Source organism: Pinus tabuliformis, chromosome 4_1 (assembly GCF_031772625.1).
Source record: "Pinus tabuliformis cultivar Carrire ecotype Pingquan chromosome 4_1, CPIR1, whole genome shotgun sequence".
NCBI lineage: Eukaryota > Viridiplantae > Streptophyta > Pinopsida > Pinales > Pinaceae > Pinus > Pinus tabuliformis.
This window is the reverse complement of record NC_142303.1, coordinates 738,524,485-738,537,473: the sequence shown is the minus strand read 5'-3', so window position 1 is coordinate 738,537,473 and position 12,989 is coordinate 738,524,485. Positions and strand designations below refer to the sequence as shown.

At 32.4% G+C, this 12,989-nt stretch overlaps 1 protein-coding gene across 1 annotated transcript; it reads right to left on the bottom strand.

Annotated features, from left to right (window-relative positions):
• Positions 1–2,240: 2,240 nt before the first annotated feature.
• Positions 2,241–6,638, bottom strand: LOC149178265 (uncharacterized). The gene is made up of 3 exons (XM_089423584.1): positions 5,698–6,638; positions 4,202–4,485; positions 2,241–3,767 (listed from the first exon to the last, which is right to left on the bottom strand). Exons 1-3 carry the CDS (start codon positions 5,924–5,926, stop codon positions 2,835–2,837), a joined length of 1,446 nt encoding a protein of 481 aa, XP_089279710.1. The 5' UTR covers positions 5,927–6,638; the 3' UTR covers positions 2,241–2,834.
• Between the last annotated feature and the right edge of the window lie 6,351 nt (positions 6,639–12,989).

The following is a 12,989-nucleotide window of genomic DNA, read 5'->3' as shown; positions in this document are numbered from 1 at the left end:
TTTCAATTTCAATGGCCTCTCTAAGCTTCATATGATGGAAGTGATCAACCCTAGTGACGAGCCTAGAATCCTTAATGCAGACATGGTGTTTGGATTTCACCAGCAACTTATGATGTGATTAATCTGAAAGACATTAGCAAAATCAGTATGGATCACAAAAGTTTAAAACCAAGGATTTCTAATCCTATTTTGATTACTTGCACTAGATACATTGATTTTAGTATAGATGTTGATTTTTAATCCTATTTGATTGTTTTCACTAGATGCATTTATTTTAGCGTAGATGTTGATTTTTTATTTGATTCAACTAGATGTATGATGTACATTAATTTCAAAGTAATTAGATTAATAGTGTGCATTGATTTCAGTGTAAGCATATAAAAATTATTATTGATAATGTGCATTGACTTATATGTTATAGTTATTCAACCATAAATACAATACTTAAAGTTTCATCCTAAATAAAATGTTCACTTACCTGAAATGCTAGCTTCTTGAAACTGTAAACAATTTGTAGTTGGTTTCTTTCTTATTATTCTCATTTTTCATCATTCAACTTTGTTAATCACTTTGCATTCTAACGAGGTAATTTGAAAGTTATTTGGGGTTTAACACTCCATAAGTCACAATGATTGGCTTTGGACAAAGCTACTATTAATATTGGCGAGCAAGAGAGACAAAGTATGTTGTTTACTATAGTAGCTCGAGTTAAATATTTGAATGATCTATGATTTCAACTGCTCTTTCATATTTTTGATATGAAAAGGTAGCAAAACTAATAGGTCTGACAATAAGAAGAGTAGAAAAAAACAATTTGAGATTGATATTGTTTGTAATTGACTACATTCTTATTATTCACATTTTTTATCATTCAACATTGTTACATTGTCATTTTGCATTCAAAATTTTATTTCATCATTCAAATTACTAAGAGTCTCTCTCATCTCAACAAAATGAGGTAATTAAACATATTTAAAATTAAATTGGCCAAATTAATGTTATACATTTTTAGCATATTTAAAATGATCATAATAATTAGATATTCAACAAATTTTGTATGAACATGCATGACTGAAACCAACTTAGATCCATCTTAACCCCATATCCCCATATTTATCAATCATCAACAGGGATCAAATTTATTGAGGGGCAAACATTTCCTCAAGTATTACACTCAAAAAAAAAATTGTACCCAACTTAGATCTATCTTAGCCCCGAATCCCCATATCTATCAATCACTGAGACGGATCAAATTTCTTGAGGTGTAAACATTTCCTAAAGTGTTATACTCAAAAGAGAAATTTATACCCGTTGAGATTTGATGCCTCTAAGTTAAAATAAATCTAGACTAGTTATAAATCAATATAAAAAACAATTATACATATTTACAATAAATTTACATTTAATATAAATAATATTAATATTATAAAAAACCAATATTATAAATTCATTTGTATTTATATTAATATTATAAAAAACAATATTATAAATCCATTTGGCTAAAAGTATTCGAATCAATCTCTTATAGTGTAAATTTTTCTCCATTTTCCACAAGGAAAAGAGATTTATTACTTAACACATTTAAACCTCTTTACACGTGGCAGATACAGAATTATTAATACACTCAATACCATTATTCACTTACTATATCTGGAGATGTAGTACTAGCTAAAACTGTTTCAAAAATAGAAACAAAGCTGTAAATAACCACATTATAATTATTACGAATTAATATTCTTTCTTAGTATAACACCATTATTATTATGAATTAATATTCTTCCTTACTATATTAGCTTTTCATGTTATCAGAAAGCGACGCTGAAAGAAACACTAGAGTTACCTCAAAGTTCAACGATACGGGCCTGCAAGTATTTGCAACGGTTCATAGAGCTGCTATGTCTAGTTGTTATCATACGGATTTGCTTTGCAAGATCGGGTCGTATACAACCTCAAAGAAGCATTTGATGTTTACTGCACTAGAGATTTTCAAAGGATAACAGGGTCACCCAGAATATCGATCGACACAAAGAATAAGCTGTCTGTATCGATATTGAAATAGCCAGTAATGAGCTGATCACATCTTCCGCTGGCAATTTAAATCATATTAAATGTTTTGAGGCAGACCAGCCTGTATCTATTTTCTTGGAAAATATAGGGACTCGTATACTGGAGTCAGAAAATTTTGAACCCACAATAAATAGTAGAAAATTTTGAACCCACAATAAATAGTATTGAAATATAGCAGTTCAAGTAAACAAAGTTGAATCCTTACAATCTTTGTGATAAGCATCTTATTATGAATAAATCGATCTTCATCCATCTAGTAAACCAACTAATAAACCGAATAGCTGAAACCATTGATCTTCATCTATCTGATTGACAGGGACAGGATAGCCCAAACCTAGGCTTAACTTACTAAAAAAAACCCAAAAAACCAGAAACACAAGGCTGAACCATTATAATAAAACTATGCTCCATATTCCAGAGATGATGGCCCAGCATAGTGATGTCAAGAGTACTAATAAGTTATTCATTCAGTTACATTATAGGCAACTTTGCACATTTCAATGACATTGCTATTTTGAAACAATAAACAAGTAATTTTTTAACAAATTTTGATCAGTGTCTTGGGGCCGAACTGAATTGAGAAGAACTTCTAGTCCAGCTAAGGTTACATAGGAACAGAACTATGACAGTAAAATAATCATTTTGATGAGATTAGTGGGCTTTTTCTCACTGTTTTCGACGTCCTCTTTGGAGAACAGGTATTTTGTTTCTCATGAATGCAGAAAACAGCTTTGTCATGTATATACAGAATGCTTTTCTGAGGTTCATTAAAATAAATGCTCTCTGATATTCCAGAGAGAATCAAAGTCCACTGGAGGAGCTCCAGAAGTATCCAGTTGATCAAGTGGTCGATCCAGTCGATTACAGACAACAGAAGTCATTTCATCGTTCATGTCTGGGTTCATACACTGAGCCCCATCCGCATCTTGAATAGGTTGAGACAATATCTTTTGAGAAAGGCCATCGTTATTCCACTGAAAGTTGGCCACAGAATTATTAGCTCCCATAGTATTGTCATTGCTTAATGTTCTATGATGTAAACCAGAGCTAGAAGATGGCTCCATTGAACTTCCTGCAGACTGGCTAACCAGGGCCTTTGAAGAATGCAAAGTAGAGATATTTACATCTTGGGGAAAGCCCATGTTGGAAGAATTAGATGGTAGAGGCATATGTGGATTGTACAGCAAAGGGGGTGGCAAAACTGGCAGCTGCTGAATGCCTGGCTGGTGGTCCAGCATTGCACTAATATTATCACGTCTCATATTGGATAATGAGAACAGTGCAGTTGCAGGCATCATATTCATATGAATCCTTGGATCATTGAGCATGAAATTATGCATATATGAAGATTGCTTCATGAGTCTAGCCATCTCTGATAGTTGATCAGAAGAATCAGGATAATTCGAGCTGTTGCCACGTTGATACTGGTGAAGATGGTGTCCTGTAAAATTGGCCCTAGGATATTCCATGGCTGTGGAGAAGCAGGACACATGAGCCTTTGCAGAATTAGTTCCCGATTCGCTTTCAATGGATCCTGTTTCCTGATCATTCAATGCTGCTGCGTTGTAAGGAGATTCTAAGAGTGAGGGCAAGGATGGAGAGCCCGGTAGGTCAAGATATGAGTTTCTGCTCAACAACCCTATGGATGTCTTCTTCCCTCCCGCACTCTTCTGAAAAATTCTGCACACCACCCATTCATCCTGCACCAAATCCAAGCATATACACATCAGATATCTTAGGTTTTGGGTCCAAGCATATATACAACAGATATTTCAGGTTTTGGGTCCAAACATATACACATCAGATATCTTAGGTTTTGGGTCCAAGAATATACACATCATATATCTTAGGTTTTGGGTCCAAGCATATACACATTAGATATCTTATTTTTTGGGTTGATTTCTTTGCATAAAGAGGGTGCTCTAAAGCCATGGTGGGGCAGATCCTTGTGTATTACACTCCTTGAAATCAGAAAATGCTAATGCATTGTGTTATATTTGCTACCGTTATTTATCCTCCTGGCATGTTTATTCTTTTAAACAACTATAAACAAATAAACATATTAATGGTATTCGAGATGTATTAAAAAGAACAAAAAAATTTAAAAAGTATCTCATGCTTTTTATCTACGTACCTTGCAGTTTTTGGGCAGCCGATGGTAGGAAAATTTGCCCTCGAGACGATACTCGTGCATTACCCAGTTGGTTTTCTCCCCTTTGGGAGCTCGTCCCTTGTAGAAAACCAGCGTTTTCTTCATTCCAACCAGTGCAGATGATCGTGAATTGAAAATCTCTCGATCCTTCCCTGTTGTTTTCCAGTATCCAGCTTCCGTGGCTCTGTTGGTACGAAGACCTGTAGGGTACTTGCGGTCTCTGAGGCTGAAAAAGTACCATTCCTTTTCCCCCATTTTAGCTTTCCCTGCACACATATTATCAGGTACTGTCAAAATATTGTTATAGCAAAATACTTTGACAATATGAAATCCATTTTGAATCTACCAATATCTAAGACTGTTCATTAAAAGATCAAATATTACAGTGACAAGACCGCATGAGAAAGAATATAGTCTGATAACCTAATTTGATTTTAAATAAATTAATATAAAAATTAATATTTACCTCATCACTGATTCAAATCATATATGTTCCTTTGTTTTATGTATAAATATGTAACATACCAACGCTCCATGTTTTTAAAACTTCAAATAGTTTACATAACTCGAATTTTTCCAAATCAAGTTATCTTCATTTGTTTATTAGCCAATGTAAGGTTTAATCTTCATTTGTTTATTAATTCAAATCATATTAATTTCATTATGATATATCAATCCTAATGAGAATAATCAAATCCTAAATAATTGAAAACCTAAATTAACACACAATATATAAACTATTTTAACACAAAACTACAAAGTCAATATCTTATAAACTGTCAGATCCTTAGAGAATTCTTATAAATTTAACTGCCACATCAACACACTCTTGATGTAATATTCTCTATCCTAAGATCTTTGGACAAACATAAATACAAATATCTTATTCTTAACGTTTGATCTGAATAAGATACAAATTTTAATAAATGACCTAATTTAACTTTTCCCTCTAGTTATTTTGTGGACTGTAGATTCGGTAGAGACTGAACCGACCACCTTGATCCCACATTCTATATTAACATTTGCTACACGCTTTTCTAGGACACAAATCTTTTGAAGAATGTTGATCCAGAAAAATATGAATGGTCCCAACAAGACAAGCTTCAGAAAATCAAATTCAAGCTAAAATGGCCATGAAAATGCAGAAACCTCAAGCAAATGCTAATCAAACAACTCTGCAATATGTATAATTAACCTAATGAATTAACTCGACATTAGGCTAATAGCCCTGTGTGAAAGCTTGAAAAACCTAATCAGTATACCCTTTCCAAACTCCACCTAATCAAGATTTTGCATCCACAAAATCTGAAACTTGCAAGAAACCAGCTGTTTTACTGGCTCTCCCATCATATTGATGATAGGGATTTGGAGTACTAGACCAGTACAGGGAAGATAATTCCATGTCCTCCAAAGTACTTCAAAATCAAATGTCCTAAAATGGTGATATAACATGTATATATATACATATATATATGTACCTGGGAGATCCCAAGGCTCACACTTGTTCAGGTCGGCCTCTGCAATTGCACGCCCGGAGAAGGTGCTGTCCAAAATCTTTTTGGTGAGATAGTAAGTAACCAGTTCCTCATCAGTCGGATGAAACCTAAACCCAGGAGGCAGCTGGCTGTTCTCCTCGGCCTCGTCCTCGGCCTCGCGGGCATTATTCATAGGATTCAACGTAGACTCCATTCCCAACTCAACAATCATCCACAAGCCAAACTACCTATTATACTCCCTCTGGTTCGATCCGCAGAGATGATTAATTGATACCACCAACCAGTCCTGTAAACTCTCATCAAGCTGGCTGCACTAGTGGGCACACAGACCCATCAATTCAAAAAGTAAACCAAACCCTACACAGGCTAAATTCTCGTACCCTTCTGTCTATCTCCCATAACAGGAAACAACCCCACAGCTACGGATGCTTCACACTGATGAAAATTAAAGGGCAGCAGTACCAATCTCTGGAGCCTTTGTTGTCCTAAATAGCCTCTGTCCTCCCACAGCCCTGACTGCTCTTGCTATAGAATTATGGCAATCTATCTGTTTGCCCTACAGAGGAACAGAAAGGAGTTTGGCCTGAATTCTCAGAACCCATTACCAAATTTGCAAGGAATACAGCCCAATAAACCTTGTTGTCAGATCGCCTTATACATAAAATCGACCCAAACCTGACACAAAGAGCACATCAAATGAATATGTACAGCTCTATCTCTCTACACTTTCCTATAGCTTCATCAATTGGAAGATGCAGGAAAAATTGAGACCCATGGCTGTGAAGGGAAATCTGAAAAGTATGGTTATGAAGGGAAACCTGTGGCCATGAAAGCAAACATAAATAATAACCATTACAGTTCCTCCCCCAAATTCACTTGATGCAGAAGCCTCAATCCGTGCATGACAAGATATTTAAGTTCATCTACCCCGAGAAAATAACAATTTCATCAACTATAATACGAAATCCCAACCCACTCAATCCATTTGGGAGCTTCTCAGAGCTGCCCCCTCCCCGGCCCCAACTGCTCGCTCACTGGAATCTACACGTTATCGTTCGATCCGACGGTCCTCCTCCTTTGAAGCCACCGGTTTCATTCAACGTCCAGAACCCGGCCACGTGGTGGGTCCGGTCGAATCAGAAGCATTGGCGCTGTCGACGCTTTTTTTAATTTATTTATTTTACATTAATTATAATATAATATCGTTGACCTCGAGCCTAATTTAAGGTTTCTCTTATAATAATGTCTAGTTGCCCGGGAAAGAAGAGAAAAGAAATAAAAATTTAAAATAATATTTATATTCTAATTAATCTGTATTTAGTGGATCCAGGAAAGAAGAGGAAAGAAATAAAAAATTGAAAGAATATTTATATTCTAATTAATCTGTATTTAATGGATCCAGGTTACTGCTCTTTTGATTTTGTGTTCATTTTTATTATTTTGTTTGAAAATGGGAGTGAGTAAATCTCAAATAGAGGTGGAGAAATTAAGGAAACATTGGGTTAGCAATTTCAAAATATTATAATATAATATGGTATATCTAAAAGGAAAAGATTAAATATTTTATAATTTATATTTTTGGTGTATTATTATTAAAAAAATGATTTTATAAATTTAATATAAAATATTTTTAATATAGAAAACAGATTTAATATTTTGAATTTTTTACCATAATTTTATTAATATTTAAATTTTATTAATTTAAAAAAAAAAATAATACATTTTCGTATTAAAAAAAAAATAATACATCTTCGTATTATTTTAAATTATATAGAAAAAAGTAATTTGTAATATAATATATTTTTATAATTGAAAGATCAATTTATTTTGAAAATAAAATAAAATCATAATATGTATTTAGAATGCAATCTCAAAGAAATAAATTTTTGAAAAAAAAAGAAAATATATATACACCTGACAATCATATCTTTTATCAAAGTTAGAAATATATATATATATATAAAGTTCCATTGAAACTTATGAAAATTTATACATGTTTGTAATATAAATATCAAGTTCCACTAAAACTTATCAAAATTTATACATGTTTGTAAAAGAAATGTTCATAGTGAATACTTTAAATAAAAAAGAATCTTAATAGTGCTACAATTTCTATGTATTTTGACTTTTAAAACATTACTTGTACCAGAAGTTTTGCATTTTGTTATTTTGGACGTTGATTTTGAAGTTTAGCTTTCTAGGTCAATATCATTACAACTTTTTCTGCAAGTTCTTTATTTAGTTGACATATAGATGCCATGTTTCACATTATGTTTTTTAATTTGTCACTGTTATCTATATGTTATTGTAAGGTATTTTTAATATTGTGTTATCTTATTCTTTTGATTGTGTGGATTTATTGGGTATGTGCGTGGCTGGTGAAAATTTATATTAAAGTTGTCAATTTGATGTTCTTTTTGGGGGAGTTTTTAAGGTTTTATGATATCAATCTCTCAGTTTGATAATATTACCAAATTCAAGACCATGTCTTATGGGGATTTCCAATTGTTTTGTGTATGTGTATGGGAAAATGGAGAGTTTTGCATTCAAAGTTCCCTACCTAGTGGCCCTTGTAATTGTTGATATGTGTTGGTTGTGTGTTGTGCATAATTCATACAAATAACAACAATCTAATTGTGAGACAAATTTTTCTTTCTTTGTGTGCACATGCACTTTAAATAATCCACATCCATGACATTGCTAAATTATTCATCATTATCCACACGACAAAGTTTATCACTAATAAAGTTAGTGTTGTTTCCCATGGATTTCATATCATGGCGGGCACCTTCCCAAGGGATGAAAGTATGCTTTTTTGTACAATAATAGTACCCAAATGCCCATCTACACCTCTTTCGCCCACTCTTCTTTAAACCGCTAAAAAGAAACTACCCGCTTGAGGGGGAATGTGAAGATGCACATCACCCAAACCTCATGATCCAAAATGTACACACCTTCTTTCCCTCAACTTCTATAATGGGTGGAGAAGGAATACACTCATTCCTACCCTAGGGGGAGAATGTATACACCCATCCCCACCATTATGAAGGTGTGATGGGAAGACAATCTATCAACATTTGAATATGGGGGACCATCTATACACTAATTCCCTCCCTAGGGGGAAGAAGCATATGCTCACCCCTATTACGACAAGGATATGAAGGGGATAGTAAATGTCAACAATTGAAGATGGGGAAGAATGTAGGCACATATTCTGACTATGGTGAATGTGTGAGTGGAAGATAAGTTTTAAAGATGGGAAGAATGTATATGCTCATTCCCACTGTAGCAAATGAATATATAAATTAATCCCCACCGTGCTGAAGGTGTGAAAGAGAAACATGTCAATATCAAGGAGGTAAAGATGATGGGAAACATGTGTTGACCCTTTAAAGGTGAAAGTGTAGCTATACAATTGCTTTCATAAAAATAGAAAAAAAGATATACACAACTTCTTTCCAATCATAAGACTCTCAAAATATAAAAATACACATAAAAAATTTGAAATTAAAAAATATTTATAATTTAAAATAAATAAATATAAATACAATTTCCTATATGAAAAATTTTATTAATTTAAAAATATATATATAATAATTATAATTTAATGCACTATCATCCATTCTTACTTATTCTCAATCAATTTTAATATCACATCTAAAATTTATAATTTATAATTTAGCAGAATTTGTGATTGTGATTTACATAATGATTTTTGTGTCTTTTGTAGGTTTGTGATTGTGATATACACAATGCTGTGAACCTTACATTTAAAATAAAATAATAAGTGAAACCATATTCCTTATTTTGAAATAGTCATTCTTAATTTTAAAAAAAGTTTTATTTAAATAAAATAAATAATATTCCATTTAAAAAAAAATATAGACCTTGATGTTTTAAAATGTAAATGCGTTCTGGCCTTAGGGGGCTATTTTATTGGAGGCTTTTGACTCCGAGCAATGTTAGGTGAGGAAGCACCTCTACCTTTTGACATATGAAATCTCCACCCCATGGAACCAATAAGTGGCTGCCGTACCCAAGAAAAAAAACGCTGAATCACTATTCGTTAATTTAATGCCCATCGTATCAATATTCTACCTAGACAATCAGGGTGACGTCATGGGAATTGACTATCCCCCTCTTTTTGTCTAAATTTTTGGTAATTTAGTTTCTCCACCCTTCCTGTTTACGTGCAACACCACCATCATTTCACCTTCCAAAGCCCCTTTTTCTCACCTAGTCATTTCCGGCTAACCACTCTCCCTTCGAAACTTACAAATACTCTCTTTCCCGCCAATATAATATTAATGTATGCATTCGTGGCTTCATTATATTAATATTATCGAACGTGGAATGCAATGCGACAAGAAAAGTCACGTCAACTGTTGATCAGATTTTATAACAGCACACGTGTCTTCCTTAACGCAAAATAGTATTAAGACCTTTGGATAACTACGTGTCACATAGAAGGTTCGTTGATGTGATGTGGCTTTAAATGTGTGTCCACGTCAAACCTAATTTTGATAATGACATATTATTAGAGCTTAGCACGCTAAATCAAAATATTTGGAATTCAATGTCTTCACTTAATAAGTTTGGTTTATAAAATTATTACAATGTCAGGAAAAGGGAAGGCAGGCAAATTTTGCATAGAGCAACAACTACGATCTCCATTTTAATATTATCACTGAAGAAATAGACAACTTTTTGCTTTTCATAAATTTAATTAAAAAATGGTTTTAAATTATGGTTGTTTGATGAGAACTTAAAGTACGGATTTTAAAAATAGTTTTGATACGTTTAAAATGGTTTATATTTTTTAAATGTCGAGAAAGTATTTAACTTCATTTTATCAGCAAAAATGATTTCACAGCCGGAAAGAAATTAAAATTCCCAAGAACTCATTTCATCATTTTTTTTATATTTAAATGTGTATAATAATATCATTTTTTTAATATTTAAATGTGTATAATAATTGATACCTATGGGAAAATATAAAAATATAAAAGTTAATTATTTATTTGTTATGTATTTAAAGAGGTTTAAAATTTATTTATTATGAATTGGAAATGGTTCTTTTGTTATGATATTCTATATAACATTGTTGTTCAAAGTTTTTATGTGGGTTAAATCTTATTTTAATTTTCAATTCCACCCACTGAACATTATAAGGGTCGGCAAGTGTATTAAAAAACAATTTCAAAAGACGTGTAAATAAACATAAACATATGCTACTAGTTTCCATGCTCAAACAATCATCAACTTGCATATAGTTTCTTTTTTATCTAATTTTTTTTCCTTCATTAAAGTAGGCTACAAGGTCGGAGGCACCTATGTGATTTCTCGTTTCTAGATTTGGAAGATGTGGATTGCCTCAAATGAACTATGAGTCTAATGACTAATCATAAGAGGAGGAATATTTTGACAAGCTAGTATTCACCATTAGATGAGATAAAAGATTGTACAAGGAAAGACCAATGCAATCAACCACAAATATTGAACTTACACATTAAACTATGCGTGCTTCTATCTATATGTTTCCATAAAGGCATCCACCACATTCTTCCTTTAAAAAACCACCAAAAATGGGCTTCGTTATGTCCACTATAGAGCTATCTCTTACACTACTTTTATTTTCTTATAATATGCGTAAATTCATCCTTCCAATTATTTTAGCATATAGTCCAATTCATTGCATTGCAATGTACCTCAACATTCTATTTTTCACTCCTTATTTCAATTGTTTTTCAATCCAGAAGCTCACAAAGCACAATGACAATGACAATGACAATGTGTCACTAGAGATAGTGCACATGTCAATAACTAAATTGTAAGAACCAAACTAAGTTGTCATTCATAAATATAGTTGTGGCCAAAAATAATTGTTGAAACCACACATCATAGACCAAGACTTCATAGACTTAAGGACCATAACAAATATAAAAGATTATATATCAAGAACAATCATCTAGAGACCATGAACCCATAACCAAGATTTCTAATGCGCCAAATGAAATAGAATTACCACATTTAGTAAGATATCTAATATCTGCTATGTGTACTTGGAACAAGCCCAAGCAATATTGCTAGGGAAGTTAATACCATTCATATTCTCCAATAACATCCAATAGGTCCAACTCCTATCTTTCCCCTTTGAAAATATTGATCCACAGGTGGTAAATTCCATTGAATCATTCTATTCTTAAGATGTAAATCAATTGAGCCCATAATTAAATTTTGTCACCATCATCTTACAATTGATTAAAACTCTCATTTCTAATGTAAGAATCCATCTCACCATCACTACATGAAGGTATAAATGTTTGAATGATAATGTTGGATAAGAATGAACTTAACAATTAAAAATGTTCGTGGCAATAAAATTATTTTACAAAACCCTTCTACTAACATGGCACCTTTATTGCCATAGGCATCAAACAACTTATTTTCTTATTTTTCTCAAGAAGAATATGGTAAAATCAACCAACTTAATTTTCTCATAAAGGGATTTAATGAGAATTGTTTAGTTGGGGATTTGATTCTAGATCCATAGCATGAGATTTTAGTTATCGATATTTCAAACATGCTTATGAGGTTCATCATCAGAATGAGAATGTAAAAAAATATGATCATGCCAAATAATAATAAATAGGAAATAAAAGGAGTTCGTGTGAAAAAAAAAGCAGATGCATAAAAACCCCTAAAATATGGAAATATATTTACAATTAAAGGTTATTTATTTTAATATTAATATTAGGGATTATTTACATTTATATTAATAATATTAATTAATATAATAAAAATAATAATATCTATATATCTGTATTAATATAATATAAATAATAGTGTATATATATATATATATATAGAATATTGATTGATTATTAATATTTAATATTAATAATTAATTAATATTATCTTAATTAATAAAAATACATTATTCCCTGGATGTGGGTGACTAATAAGTGGACACAGATAACACCCCTACTTACAATGACATACATGCCCTCAATCATTGAAATCCCCAACCAACGATGCTCCCGTGCATCTTCACTAATCTGTGTACACATGCATTTATAATGTGAGGGAAGGTGGCATTGCTACAGCTTACGAGCATTAACTCTCTAGGCACACTAGTTGTATTTGTCTCCTTAATTGGCCATAATAGGCCCAGTTATAAAGACTAATAGAGATTCCAAACGAATGTCTAGGAAACCTCTCCAAAAATTAGTTGCGCTCCACTCCTAAGGAGTGTGTCCTCTGTCTATGTTCAC